The sequence below is a fragment of the Argiope bruennichi genome, chromosome 4 (assembly GCF_947563725.1).
Source record: "Argiope bruennichi chromosome 4, qqArgBrue1.1, whole genome shotgun sequence".
NCBI lineage: Eukaryota > Metazoa > Arthropoda > Arachnida > Araneae > Araneidae > Argiope > Argiope bruennichi.
In genome coordinates, this window is record NC_079154.1 from 129,690,063 (window position 1) to 129,705,906 (window position 15,844).

The 15,844-nt window shown below is 33.8% G+C and overlaps 1 protein-coding gene across 2 annotated transcripts in view; it reads left to right on the forward strand.

Annotated features, from left to right (window-relative positions):
• The window catches only part of LOC129965583 (vacuole membrane protein 1-like), a 62,267-nt gene that overhangs the window by 12,603 nt on the left and 33,820 nt on the right, over nucleotides 1-15,844 (forward strand). The window contains exon 1 of one of the 2 annotated variants that reach the window (XM_056079604.1): nucleotides 10,712-10,869. The exons of the other annotated variant lie outside the window; for it this stretch is intronic. Coding sequence (XP_055935579.1) covers nucleotides 10,816-10,869 — 54 coding nt within the window. The 5' untranslated portion in view covers nucleotides 10,712-10,815. Of the gene's footprint in view, nucleotides 1-10,711; nucleotides 10,870-15,844 lie in introns of those variants that run through there. 2 annotated transcript variants of the gene reach the window in all.

Below are 15,844 nucleotides of genomic sequence, written 5' to 3' on the forward strand. Positions count from 1 at the left end.
AATCATGCAGTGTGCAAATGAGGGGAAAAATGGAAGCGGTTATACAATCAAAATCTGCTCCATTTTATGAATTTGGGATTCAGTAACTTAAACTGACATATTTAATATGTATTACACTACCGAGTATCCGGCCTAATGTGGCGGAAAGGTATGCCGGAAAAAAAAAAAAAAAAAAAAACCTAGAAAGGCCGAAGTTTTATGAATTTATTTCTTTGCCCACCAATACCAGAAGACAAAGCTTTTATACCAAAAGTCACTGCTATAATACGTATTTGCTCACTTCTTATTGAGTACTAAGCCTTCCATCTATCGGGAGCCAGTAAAATATGAATGTGACCTGGTGAATCATAGAAGCAGTTGCCGGTTTCTGCTGTTATATCAGATTCTTGTAACTTTATAGCTCGTCATTTCTCCTCCATAGTCACTACAACTTTTTTTCGGTTATCATTCATTTTGAAATCTTCACTGTGGTATACTATAAAAAAACAACCCAAAATTAATTTACGAATATTGTATGTACTATGTCCTTGACACACTGACGAAACAATGAACAACGAGCAAAACGCTGCTCTTTTCCTATCACAACTTGTAGTTTGCACATGAGGATCGGAGTAGAGGCCGGTTTCCAATGCTTTGGCAATGTTGTCAATGCAACGCCTTGCTTTCCTCATTTAATTACGATAAAAGTACGGAAGCCGGATAATCCTGAACCGGATATTCGGGAGTGTACTGTACTGATATGCAGATCACCCACACTGTATTTGTTTTGTGTGTGTTGAAAATGCATTTAAAACTGGCATTTAAATATATTTTCTATTTTACATATTTGCAGTTTTGTATGCAAAATTGAATGCTCGTTCCATTCCATTGTACAGCAAAATATTTAAAACGAAATGAAATTTGAAAAAATGCGATATTAATTTTTTTTTACCAATAAATCTTTCGAAAACTTTGCTCTATCTCAAAATGTGCATTTTGGAGTTTCTTTCCTATTGAATAGGTCAAAACGTCCGATGCCGACTTTGCTCTCCTTCCCCAGTCGATCAATAACGCTGTCGACCGAGGCTATCGGTTGTTGTACCTCCTTTTGGCTAATTAAATGATACCTCATCAAACTAATCTTTACTGCGCCTCTGCTCAAAAAGAGCTCATACGGCTGATTTATGAAAGGAGCTCACATTTTTCTGATTACATGCGTCTCTGCACATTTAATGTATGAACTTTTTCAAAGTGAACTGACTTGATCTCATATTAACCGCGTGCAGCTACATTCTATCGCAGAGCATTTATAATAGAATTCATGTGAAAAAAAATAATTAACTAGAAGAAGCCGGTTCATCAGTTCAGAATTGTTATTCTACTGATGAACCGCAAGTTCAAATGACTAGCGATTGGGTAGTATAATAGTTCTGTACTGACAGACCGGCTTCTATTTATGAATGACTAGAATTGAAATTCTGCTATGATACGAACGAACGTCCTTGCCATGCTCTTCTGGGAGGTTTTTTGGCCATGCTTTATTATGTTATTTTAGTTTGCTTTTGTGTTCCTTATCTCTCCTAAATCTTTGTTTGAATTTTATATTTACAATCCTGGCGAACGGTGTCCTCAATCTCGTCTGAGTGACCTTTTTCCTCCTATGCTCTTGGTTCGCATTCGTATTTCTTGTCCCTCTCCCTTGTCTCTATATTTGTTGTTGAATTTTGAATCATTCTGTAATAAAATTTAATTCTTGATGCCGCGGTGGCCTGGTGATTAGATCTCGTCTTTGGAACCGGAGGGTTTCAGTTTGGGACTCCATTCATCCGAAGAACCGTCGTGTAAGTGGGTCTTTTGCATGTTAAATCCTTCGGGGCCAAACGCCCTCCCGCTGGAGTAGCATAGAAATTTGGAGAGGGGGTGCCAGCTCAGGTGTCGTTCTCATCATCTGACCGCGTTTCAAAATTACGAATCCGTCCCAAAATAGACCTAGTGTTGCTTTGAAACAGGACGTTTATATAACTATACTAAAATTAAACCAAATCTATGAAGGCTTTCGACCCGTCCATTGGTTTGAACGCAACAACTAAAAAATGCGAACCAAACGAATGAAATCATACATGTGGTTTTCATCACCATAATTGTTTCAAATTTTAGGCTAAATCCATCGACTGTCTGCAGGTTGACGTGCACGTGAACACGATACCTAGAAAAATGAAATATTATTTGTGCTCGTTCGTTTTCACTCCATCACCTGGAAGTAAAGGTGTATTTTCTGGATAAAATGACTATTATTAGCCTAACACTTTATCGAAGCAAGTATTTCTATCACCATTAATTTTAACCTGTCATCCGTTTTTTTTTCCATAGAAGCTATAGACTCGTGTAACAATCCTGATAGTGTTAATGGCGCGATTGCGTTACATCCTGTGCCCATTTGCAAGATGCGATATGGACTTCAAAATGAAATTGCCACAGTGCTTCTGAGCAAATAACAGTTTCATTTGGACAGGTTACTTCAAGTGCTCCTTTGACCTCTACGTCATTATTTAAATTAAACAAAATTCATATTTACACAGTTTAGTTTGCATGAATCGAGTAGTTTAATTAATGCCATGCGGGCCGTTTTCGAAAGTGGAGAATTTAATTAAAGGAGAAACTGAATAGATTTTGGCAGTTTGGTCATCTCATTTCATGCACTCAGTTTAAGTTCTGGCACGATCTGCATGATAAAATTTCCTTTTCTAAACAGAATGGGATTACACAGACGATATGAATGACGTCACACCACTATGGCTCAAAAAGTTGAGAAAAATCGCACGCATTTTGGCGAGAGGCTTTTCCCCGACTAAAAATAAATTGCTTTTTATTCTGACTGGCGATATTTGTTTTCCGTTTCGAGAACAATGAAATTTTTGTCAAAGTTACAGGCCTAATTTTATTCGAATGACTGCCTTTCCAAATATTTTTTACATAATCTCATTTTTCAGAATATTTTTCCAGTATTAACTAACTTAAGCCATCATTCCACACTCTGAACTTTCACGTCACACCAATATAGGAATTGCTGACTTAAATGTATTATATCCACAAAGAGGGACAATATCTAATCCCGACTCCATGATCAGAATAGAACCCGAAGACAACATAACTTTAACTTATTTTTAAAAAATATCTATCGAAGTTACAAATTTTCTCTTTAAATATATATATTTGTATAGCATGGGGTCACGGTTTGAAGGGGGGAACTGACAGGAATTCTTACAATTACATAAGAACATTACAATTACATTAAAATGCAATATATCCTGCAGATACAATATGGCAAATTTGAAATTGTAAAAGTCTTTATAAAATTCCTTACTTAATGAATCGATCTTCAACTTCACGAATATATATATGAATATTAAGAAAATAACCTTGCTTCATCTTGAAAGGTTTAATTTTCTTTTAAAACCTTTCGGATTTTTCTTTCTTTTCTCTTGATAACGCACCAACAGATGCAAAGATTTATTTCGCCATTTCTCATGAACATTGCATTCATGCGTCCTAATTCCGAGTGCCGTTTTCCACAAGTAATAGGGAACATTTTGACAATGAAGTTTTTATTCTGAAATGTTTTTCATGTATTCATCATTTTGTTGTCAATCGGGTGCGGAAAAGTAGCAGATGTAGAAGCAAAACATGACGATGCACGAACAAAGTGATAGTGCTATCTGATAAACACTTCCGCTTACATAAGGGCTCACAAAACAGCTGTTATCCAACGATCGCTTTCCGTCCGACTGGCACAGATAACCAGGAAAGTTATCGGATAAAATGGTTCAAACAATACACGCACACACACATATATATATATATATATATAGAGAGAGAGAGAGAGAACAGAAATAACTTTTTAATAATCGCTGCGCATACGATGGCGTATTAAGAGTTATATTTTGTAAACTTAGACCACATTTTAAGAGGTTTGTTTGTATCATTAAATAGCTTATGAACAGTAAAAAATAAGTAAAATCGACCAACAACGAAGTTCCTTTGAAAATTAATATTGGCGATACTTTTGCAGCTGACTGTTTCAAAGAAGAAAAAATGGGCCACGTTGGCCTTGTGGTAAGGTCCCGGCTTCGGAACCGGAGGGATTCAGGTTCGAGACTAGATTCCACCCAAGAACCGTCGTGTAAGGGAGTCTGGCTCACATTAAATCCGTCGGGGCCAAACGTCCTCTCGCTGATATTGTATGGAAGTTTCGAAGGGAATGCCAGCTCAGGTGTCGTCCTCGTTATCTGCCCACGGTTCAGAATTACGAGGTCTGTCCCAAAATAGGTTTAGTGTTGCTTTAAAACGGGACTTCAATATAACAAAACTAAACAGAGAAAAAAAATGAAATAAATAATAATAAAAAATTAATTATAATAATAAAATATAATAATTAAACTTATACATGTTTCGAAATATAAAATGTATTTTTAAAGTAGATGCCAAATACAACCTATTGCCAGGCCCCATTTTGTGATCATGCAAAGTGTGTATGCACGAAGGCGGCTAGCCCGTCCTCAATAAAACGCCTGCTGTGTGTGAGCGTCTGTTGAAAAAGAAGCAGTGAAGTCCCAACATTTAAATTGTGACAGCTTGAGTATGCAGCATATTAATCCAAAATTTATGTAGCCTTGTTCCTATAATATTTGCTGATATCTGCTGCACTTTTAAGTAGGGCTGGGAGATGACGATAAGTTATAAATAGCATCTCTTAACATATTGACTGATCCGAACGACAACAAATAGAAGGAAGTTTCAATTTATATAATGAAAATATTTGTTTTCTTTTGAATAAAAACACTCAGAAAATATTTTTGTTAAAACTCCTTTAACAAAGTTTGTCAATGCCAAAGCAATGTCACCATGTCACAATTTATAACACTGCGTTTAAAACAAGTATTTTTATATATTAGAATATGACAGTATTTAAATAAATATTAACAAAAATTCTGTATGAAGGTCAATTAGAATGACAAACAACAAAAATAAACACTAACCGGTAACCAAAGCAAAATCGAAAACACAAATTAATTGTGAATATCGATTTATTGTATCGCGATTTATCGTGAACTATTATTCATGATCGTGATTTCGATAGATCGATATTTTTTCAAAACCGGGCATCAAAAAATCGATATTTTTTCTATAAATCGAAAATTGGTATAGCCCTACTTCTAAGTCACTTGCAGTTGCACTCCTACAATCTTTTTACCAGAAAAGTAACTCCATAATCGCCTCTAGAGTCAGACAATGTTTCTCGTGACACCACTTTGAAATATTCTTCACAGTTTCTCCTTTCGTTGCTCTTGTGAGCATTGTAGCTAGAGTAAATTTGGATTTGAAGGCACGAGAAGTTGTGCGGGAGCCGTGAACTGAATGCATCTTAGGTGAAGCATTCAGTTAAAAAAAATTACCTTCCCCTTAATTCTCTTCTTATTGAAGATACAGAGAAAATTCAAAGTGGTGAATTATTATCTAATCATAAAGGAAAGCTTTCGATTGAAAATTATTCAATCCACTGATTCATGGCTGCATCTGCTTAGAAAGGAGAGCCTGAAAGGACATTTTAAAACCAAAACTGACTTTTTCACATCGTGATTTTCAAAATTGACTTTTTCAAAAAACCTCGTGATTTTCACAAATCTCCTGTTTCAGACTTCCCTCCATCCAAAAGCACATATTTTTGCAATTATGTCTATATGTCCATCTGTTTGCCGGTATATGAATATGATAACACAAAAAGACTTAGTTCTAGACGAATTAAATTTTGTGTATGGTTCTTACTTCAAATTTATAGATTTCTATCAAATTTTGATCGAATCCATTCAAAGGAAATCTATCTGTTCTGCTGCTGTACGAATATAAATGAGCTCAGTAACGATAAAACAATGAAAGCTAAATAAATAAAATTTAATATGCAAATTTAATATCTAAAATCCTGATGTATATAAAATCGTGAAACAAATCCATTAAATTGTCGATCTATATTTTCATAGGTATGCAAACACGATAACTCAAAATTACACTTCCTTGCTCAGTTTTGATTTTTATCGATCAGAAAAAATGTTCAAAATGCACATTCAGTTTCCAGTGCTTGTGTATTAACCGCCATTCAGCGATTAATCGCATGCTGGTAGGTTCTTATGCAACTATTATTGCCAATAGTGTATGTAAATAATACACAAGTATGCACCTATTCAAGAGTATGAGAGAAAGATTCCGGAAAACTACTCCCGCTGATTTAAAATAAATTTGAGATACGAAAAAATCTCTTCCTGTGCTTTTCTTTCTAATCTTTTTTGCAGCCCCCGTCAAGTTAAAGAAGAAATGTTAGAGAGGGTGGGGTGCGAAATCTTCTCTTCTTTAGACCTCCGAGCAAATGTAATCTATCTTCACTTCCAGCTGACTGGCAGGGATTTCATTTCAACGCGATGATATCTTCATGATCTGTGAATTGGGACACGCGTGATGGGAGGAGGGAAGGGGGAATCATTCAGGATGCTCCACAGAACAGATCCCTCCCCCCCCCCCACCGGGCTGAGAGATACTAAATTTTGGAGATACTTACTTCTTAGGCAATAGATGTTCACTAAGAGAGGAATTTCAATTTGATTTTTAAATAAAAAGAAAATTAACATTTTATATTTTTTTCTGAATAATTTCGTTGAGTGCTACCTCACAGGAATGTTTAAAAGCCCATTTTAAAATTCAAAACAGTAGTCTTTCGGTGATATCATTTTTATTTTTATATAGTGCTTTCTCTAATCCTTAAATTCTTTCTAATTATTTCAAAAATTCATTTTTGTATATTAACTATAAATATAATAGTTGTACTATACATATAACATTCGCGCAAGTGCAAGTAATAAGTTGACTAAATTTTATCGCAATCTGATCAACGGTACTTCAGCGCATAAAATACGAACAAACAAAAATTCATTTTTGTGTATTAACTATAAATATAATAGTTGCACTATGCCTATAGCATTCGTACAAATGCAAGTAATAAGTTGACTAAATTTTATCGCAGTCTGATAAATGGTATGGCAACATATAAAATACGAACATTCATTTTTATATATTAGATATAATAATTGTATTATGCCGTAATCTTCTGGCAAGTTCAAGCAATAAGTTGGCTAAGTTTTATCGCAATCTGATCAACGGTACTTCAGCGCATAAAATACGAACAAACAAAAAGTCATTTTTATATATTGGATATTTGGATTAATTGAAGCTGATATAATCTATTCAGATTTTTTACCCAATAATGAAATAAATTACTCATGAATTTTAGTTTTGCTCATCATGACATATAATGTGTGACTTCAAGAATCAAAAGGTGCAAAATGCGTAACATCGGAGTCAAGTTTATCAAAATTTAACCGTCTGGATAATGCTAGAACACATACTGGCACAGAAATCGCTTTTATTATTTATTGCTCAATGGGTACAGTGAAAAGTGACCAAATCACTTAATGAGCGTTTCAAATTGCTTTTGAATGGAATGTTTCAACAGCTGCTTTTGATTAGATGTTTTGCTAATTAATAAAGCTGCAAAATGTTATTTGAAATGCATTGGAGAGCATTGGCATTCCATTAAGTCAGAAGGAAAATAGTCATCACTCAGAAAATTTATCAAGCGCTAAAATTGGCTTAACCATCACCAGATGGATAGTCGCTATGATTTAACTATTCTATATTAATCATTTAAAAATTTGATAATCAAGAGAAACAAGTTGGTCTCCAAAGGCGGTTATTCCATTAATATACTCTCTCAGTCACGAAAGTAAGTATGTACTTTAAATCTGAAGTTGTGGTGAACCTTATAAGCCAGATAACAGCTACGAGACAATGTGGCGGATTGATATGCGCGAGGATAGAACCTGGGACCTTGTGGTTCACAGCCGAGTAACAAAACCACAAGACAAAAGTTAATGCTCGTGTCTCGTAGCAGTTATCTGGCTTATAAGCTTTCACCACAAAGTCATAAATTCCAAATTTTTCAAACTTTTGCAACAACAAAAAGTTGTTCTAGAGAAGGTTATTCATTGTTTTGTATACAGCTTAAAGATAGCATTCAATTAAATAACCTTTTTGTTTTAAATAATAATAAATGTTTTTTTTTTCATTTTTTAAACTTATTTTCATTTCCATTTGTAAAATTCACACCATAAAATTCTGGTGCATTGTGGGAGTACGAAACGACATTATATTTAGAGACATGGCCATGAACTATTCCTGGACTTGAGAGATTTAAATAGAACTTTAAGGAGAGCAAATATACACAGCAAATTGTTAAAATACTTTAGAAGAATCCTGAATTTGTGCAAAATATTTTTTTTTCTTTTGGAAAATTCCAAGCTTATAGGAAAATTAAAAACAAGCCAACAATAGGACGATAGTTCATATTCAAGAATCGAAAAAGGAATAAATGTCTGCATGATAAATAAAACAGAATGCTCGAAATAATATATTGAAATTAAGTTGGAATATTATGCAATTCTAAAACAGTATGTAGTATGACAAGAAAGGTAGGATACCATAAACAGAGACAAAAAAAAAAAAAAAAAAAACTATTTGCTAGAAAAAATAGCAACATTTAGCCCATGATTGAGGGAAAAAAAAAAAAAAAACACATCTTGCAAAGAATTTTCGTATTTGGATTTTTTTCAGATGAAAATAATACAACCTCTACAGTACAGATAAATCTTAAAAAAAAATAGGGAAAAAGAAGCAAATGTTAAGTGTGTACCACTAAATATTAGAAAACCTGTTAAGCACGGGTGGTTTGTTTACGATTTGCTGTTGCATAGCAACTTCTCGAGAAGGCAATTTAGTTACAAACATGTAACAACGTATGATGGATAATGATGTTTCAATTTGGAAATTTTGAAAGGTAACGTATGTATATATATAAAAACGATGGTGGCTGCAACGCTCATTTCCCCATAACTTCTTTACGATTGAGATTGTGTACATTTCATCCATTTTTTTGCGAGACCTGTAAACAAAGGCCTTTAAGATAATGAGTATATTTGGAACGTATTCAATCAGCTCAAAGATTATATTTGCTGATCTGCCATTGTTGTTGTTACTTATGGCACTTATCATAGACAAGCCCGCTGACAAAAGCGATTTTAAGCCGAGTTTTGTGCTGTAGCTTTTGTGGGTAAAGGTCCCTGAGCACCGAGAGCAGAAGTCTAGCTCATATGAAGATGACACTCACACACTTGCTTGCACAACCCCTTTTTACAATGGGGCTCTTTCGCACAACTCGCAGATAGAGCACAGGGTAGACAACAACCATGGCCGAACCCGGTACGTCCAGATCACGGGGAATACACGCTACCCCTAGGCGAGGATGCATGCTCTTTAGTTCTTATTAGATTGTTTAATTAGAGAAAATTTATTCTTGGTTGAAGTGGAGGGTATTTCAGCCGTAGATAGTGCACATTACGGGCCCCCTCTTTTCATTAACTAGACAATTTAGTTTTGCACTTCAAGTTAATCTTTCTTTCTTATTTTTTATTTTATGAACTTTGTGAATATGTGTTCGCTTTTATTTATCTACTAGGACTCTAGACTGCCCAACATCTACATTTGTACATAATATTTTTGAGGCAAACATTTGTTGTACATAAATATTCTAATAATTAAAAGAATATAGTAAAACATAAAAGAATTTGACCAATTAGATTTGATTAAGTGTTAGTATTATCTAAATATCGTATAAATCGTTGAATGTGTTGCTTTTACAAACTTATTTATTTGGCAATTTGGAAAATAAAATTTTCTAATTCATCTCTTTGCGGCTTTGTCTCAACCTAGCGGCCCTAGGCAACTGCCTAATCGGAAATCGGTTAATTGGATGTAGAATATTTCACTTCATTTTAAAGTTATTATATTTTTGTTAGGAGTGTTCATTTAGTCAACAAGTAGGAAAAAATTGCACGATGCTTTAAAAAATTACATTCACCTTGAAGAGCTGGAATGTATTATCATTTCGAAACCCTTTAAAATGTCTTAAAGATTCAGTTCATGTCTTTTAAAGATTCAGTTCATGTCTTTTAAAGATTCAGTTCATGTCTTTTTGTTTATTTGAAAATAGATTCCTCTTTTAAAAAGCATTGTTTCCTGTAAAAATTTAGTTCTCTGCCGGAAACAAAAGAATTAAGCAGTTGGACAAAATATTATATTTAGTTTCTAAACATTAAATTTAGTTTAATAAAGTTAGTGATTGCTAAAATCTTTTTTTAATTCTCGATAAATTTAATTTTCGTGATATCTTTAATTTTTAATTTTAGGTGTTTTGATATTTTCCTTATTGGTCAATTGATATCCATTTCGTATCAGCCACCGCTGTGACTGGATTTTTTGTGTGTGCGTGTGCGTGTACTTAAAATAAATGATTATGCACTGTTTATTGACTTCGTTATTCTCCGAACGAGTCCGATTCCCATTAAAAATAATTTTGAACAACAGTTCTGCGGCCAAGGTTAATCTGCTCGCTCTCCTCTCCATTAAAGTATATTTATAACGTAGATATTGCTATTCCGACCTGACATAAAACGAATTGTTTCGCTCTCCTTGTATCCCTTCAAGAATTGGGCAAGTCATCAGCAGCGGTGCCAGCGGCCCACATTCGCAACCCTTTGCCTCTGCGCAACAGGACAGCCTGGCATCCGTTCAAATACTCACCACGTTGTTGGCTCGCACAACTGCGATGTGCATTGTTTGTGCTGGTGCCTGTTTTCGCTCGGTCTCTGCTAAGCCATTACCTCGTATTAGCGAATCATGAGGTCTCAATGGATAGAGCGGAACGGCTCCTGCCCGGAAATGAATGGAATTGTAAGTAAAACTATTTTAAGACCCCCCCCCCCTCCAAGATATTATCGCTTTGTTCTAGAACTATCATCTGTTTATGATTTAAAACATTTTTCAACCAATATATTTTTTTTTAAATTCTAAACATAATATCAACTTTTAAAAATATTCATTAAAATTTCTCTCCATAATGTCTATGTTTTGACTAAGTGCTTGTTTAAAAGAACAATTTATAATACTCTGCGGAACATTCATTTACACATATTTTACTCTCTAATATGCTGAATAGCGCTGAAATATGCTATCTAGAGTTATTTAGGATTCTAAATGGTAAAGGATAGTTTAAATATCGTTTATTAAATAAAATTACATAATCTTGTTTCTACAAGAAAAAAAAATCAAATCTCGGTGAAAAAGCAATAGTTTATAATACTCAACGGAACATTCAATTACACATATTTTATTCTCCGGGACGCTGAAGTGCCCTGAGATATGCCATCTAGAATTATTTAAGATTCTAAATACTAAAGGACAGTTTAAATATCGTTTATTAAATAAAGTACATGTTCTTGTTTCCATAAGAGAGGAATCAAATATATATTACAGTCAAAGCCCGAAATCGGCCAGTTCGAGAATTGGCCGGCCAATTCGCGTTTTGACCAACATTGCTGTAAACTTACCGACCAATGTCCGATCTTTTCTTGATTTCGGATTTTGGCCGGCCAATTCGCGAAGTGGCTTGGGACGATCGACCAAAGTAGGAAGAAAGAAAGTAGGAGAAGGAGCAGATTGTTTTACACACTGTTAAAAATGAAGTATTTAAAAATGAGTACTTCTGTGTTCTGTTTTTTTTTAAGTGCAATTATTTCAGAAACGAGTTCAAATATAAGTGACACCTCTGAGTTAAAAAATAAGTTTTTAATAAATAAAAATATGATCTCGTGTTATTCTCTTCTCATATTAAAGCCATAATAGAAATTATTCAGTGAACGTATATGCTGTAACAACGCGATAGCGTGAAGATTAGATTTGCGCCCTTCAAAATGACGAATTATATCTTGAGCAAATGTGTTGCGTATCTTGTATGAATACAAAGGCAGATTGAGTACTCAATTTGTCAACTACCTTTAGGGGTGATTCTTAGTCTTTTTCTGCTCCATAGACCTAATATTAAAGATCCCAGATCACATTGTCTCTTGAAATATCGCTTAAAAAATATGAAATTTCTTGCAAAGGCAAATAGCAAATATAAGGGCTGATTAAAACAAATATGAAGGAAAAATAGTTTTCTTGTTAATATTATTTAAAGACATTTCTTTGTTGGCGCCAGCTGTCGAATTTCACCTACAATATGTCCTTATTTATATTTTACGCATAAATGTCATTATATTTATTTTAATTTACTCTTAATATTGTTTTTTTCCCTTGTAAAAAAGTTCGTATTTTATACATCGATATTTCGGAAGAGAACGAAATCTGGAAAATTTAGCATTAGGTATATGGGACAGAAAAAGACTGACGATCACCCTTAAAAAATTTCTTGGAATACACCGCTTTTGAGCGAGTTAGCCAATTGGCAGTGCCTTTGGCTGCAGATCGAACGGTCTGTGTTCGAATTCCCCTGAGTCTAACCATGTCAGTCGAGGTTGCTTTTTGCATATTTAGATTTGCATAATTTCTACAAATTTGGAAAGACACATACTCATGTTCGAATCCCTGTACGTATTCAAAAAGTGAGTACATGCATTTCTCAAATTTAAGTCTATTGTACTCGGAGGTATAACTACATGAAGTACTCAAGAATCAGTACATTTTACTTGTTTTTAAGTATTCTGTTTAACCCTTATGTTCATTTTGTATAGTATACCATACATATATTTGTATAGTATAATAAGTAAATATTTGTTCTTACACATTTTTATATGTACATACCTATATACATTTTTTTGCTTTTCTTCAAAAAAGCAATCTTGCCACTATAAGGGTTAATGCTCAGCCTACCGGTAAATCTACTATTGTCACACCGGGCTTTGGCCAAGGATTCTCAGCCACTTCGCGAAATGGCCAGCCAAAGTAGAATACACAATATTAATTGCAAGTACTTCGGACATTGACCAAACTTCTTGGCCCAAACGCGAATTGGCCGAACTTCGGGCTTTGGCCGTAACATATACAGTACACTCCCGAGTATCCGGTTCGCGACTATCCAGCTTCCATACAATTCGGCGTAGTTTTCTTTCATGGTAATTAAATGAGGAATGCAAGGCTTTGCATTGGCAACATTGTTTATGTTTCCAGCGTTTAAGTTAGGCAGAATTTATTTAAAATGTGAGCAGTTCATATCCTTTAACTTACTTTTTCTCTAATAAATTCTCGAAGCATGTACTGCAGTATATAAACATATATAAATTACCAATACAGGGCCTTCTATTTCAACTCGACACGTTGCCGACAACTGCTTCTATGACTCACCGGGACGCGTTTGCATTCTACGTGGCTTGAGATGCAGGGAGGGCTTAGTACTCAATAAGAAGTGAGCTTTGGTATAAAAACTTTGTCTTTGATGTTGGTGGGCAAAGAAATGCGTCCATAGAACTCCATCCTATCCGGCAAGTTTGTTATAGCGCTGGCCCTTCCGCCACATTAGGCCGGATACTCGACAGTATACTGTATATGCAAAACTATAAATAACATTTTATTAATAGAAAACGAATAAATTCATCATCCTTAATTATTAATAGCATTTCAGAGAATTTGAACTCACAAATGTAAGAGACCTGTAATACATTTTAAACTTTTGCGTTTGTTTGTTTTTATTTAATAACTAGCCGCCTTTGGCGACCAGCCGGTTCGCCAGTATTACCGCTCGCTACATGTTCGTATTACGCTCGGATGTGTTTAATAGGAGCATATGTTATTTAGAAGCTGGCAATTTTTAATATTAGGGATGTGACTTCTTTTTCAACTATATTGGTTGGGCGTTAAAAGACAACTGGTTAATAAAAGCTTATCATTAAAATCGATAAGCTTTTATTAAAAAATTATTTTGAGCTTCCATTAAAAATTTTTTGTTTATTGCTTTTCAAAGGCAAGTTTTCGAATGTCACGAATGTCCGTTTGTGCCATTAGTGCGTCATTTTTGAAACAAAAGATAAACGTGATGGAAACATGAGTTGCAATGTCCCTATTGAAGCCGTGACGGACAAATCAGGTCGAAAGCTGAAATTCTTCAAACGAAGAATAGTGGATTACTAAGGTTTTTGTATTGTATCCATTACTTACTTTTAGATACGCACGATCTCTCAGCTTACCTGAGAATTTTTATTTTTTAATACAGACAGAATTTTTATTTTTTAAGTCATCGTCATTAACTTTACAAGACCTGGTGGGTGAGAAATTGCACCCAAACATTATTAAATTTTTAAAAACTACTGACTTTTATACTAGTATTTAGCACTTTTTAACTTCTTTTCATGTTTGACTTTTTACATCGATTCATTGTAACGATTTTTTCGCATCAGTCTTTCATTTAAATTCATTAACATTGTACATTCTTGTACTTTTGCATGGCCAAGCCTGGCTCTTGCGCCAAAAAATTGAACAACAACCAACTAATCAATAACCAGATTGCCTGGGTCAATCGGTCGCCAAATATTTTAGTTCTTTTTATTTATTTATCTTTAGGAAAATTTAAAGAGTGGATATTAATAAAAATTTTCTGCATCAGTCAGTCATTCTCAAGCGCTCGAAAACACAACAGACGATCACGCCTGAAGTCGTTTACATTTTATACTTTCTTTAACTTTTTTATTCACATTATGTTGAAATTCATCAAATTTTCGACATCGATTTTTGTTGCCAACTTTATATTTTCTCACTTAACTTTACAAGATATCATAAAATGTCCTGCAGGTTACTGAACAATTACGCAATCAATCTTCTTCAATTTCGTAAAATGATTTTCTTCGAAGAATCAAACGCCTGTTTCGAAACCTGAAATTCTAGTTAGGTCGACTTAACAGAACTTCCTGATTTCCAACATAACTCCAATCTGAACATGAAAAAAATTCTCCGAACTAACGAAGGTATTATTTTTCGTTAAATGTTGGTCATTCTTTTTTTAATGAACTACTCCGCAATAATGATAATAAACCTTTATTTCTTTCTTCCAGAAAACATCGCTTTGTTTCAACATGATAACTGCATTTTATTAGAAATGAATTTCTAGTGAAATAATTTTATGTTGATAAAGATAGAAATAATATGGCATTCGCCTGAATACCTTATTACTTAAATCATTAAGATTCCTGCGATATCTTTAGAAGAAAAATATGTAAATACAATCTTTAATTACATACATATTTTACATAACATTTTTATATAAAAAATGTGAATAAAAAAATACATCATGCACAAGTGTGAATTTCGAACTGTGTTTTTCAATCCATACAAATTTGTTACTATATAGTTCATATCCAGTTCATTCATTTTTAAAATGCTCTATTATGTGGTGCTTCTAATTCTGTTCGTCATTCATTCCGTCTAAAAGTTTGTTTATAAGCGATAAGGCATCAACTCGTTGGTATGGTTTCAGAATGATCAGTTTAAGGGAACCAGGACCAGTTTTAGCTAAAAAATATTGATTTTCCCCTTTTTTTTTAATTTAAAAGTTAGGGCGGTTTGTAAGTAAATATTAAAAAAGAAATTATATTTCTATAATATTTGGAAGAGCTATAAGCAAATTTGTGAACCACGCCCACTTTTTGGTATTAAAAAAAATTAATGACTTGTTACTTTGAAAGTATTTTTAATAATATAATGGTATTTAAATCTGGAGAAGGTGTGTATTAACATTTTTTTTAATAATATTTTAGCATTTTTGTGGCTTAGAGCTAACTGGCTGAGAATAAGTTTCATAATTTTTATCTTATTTAAAAATTATATATTTATTGGATTGTACTGTAGAAATGCGTATGTTGTATTTTAAATGCACGCAAAT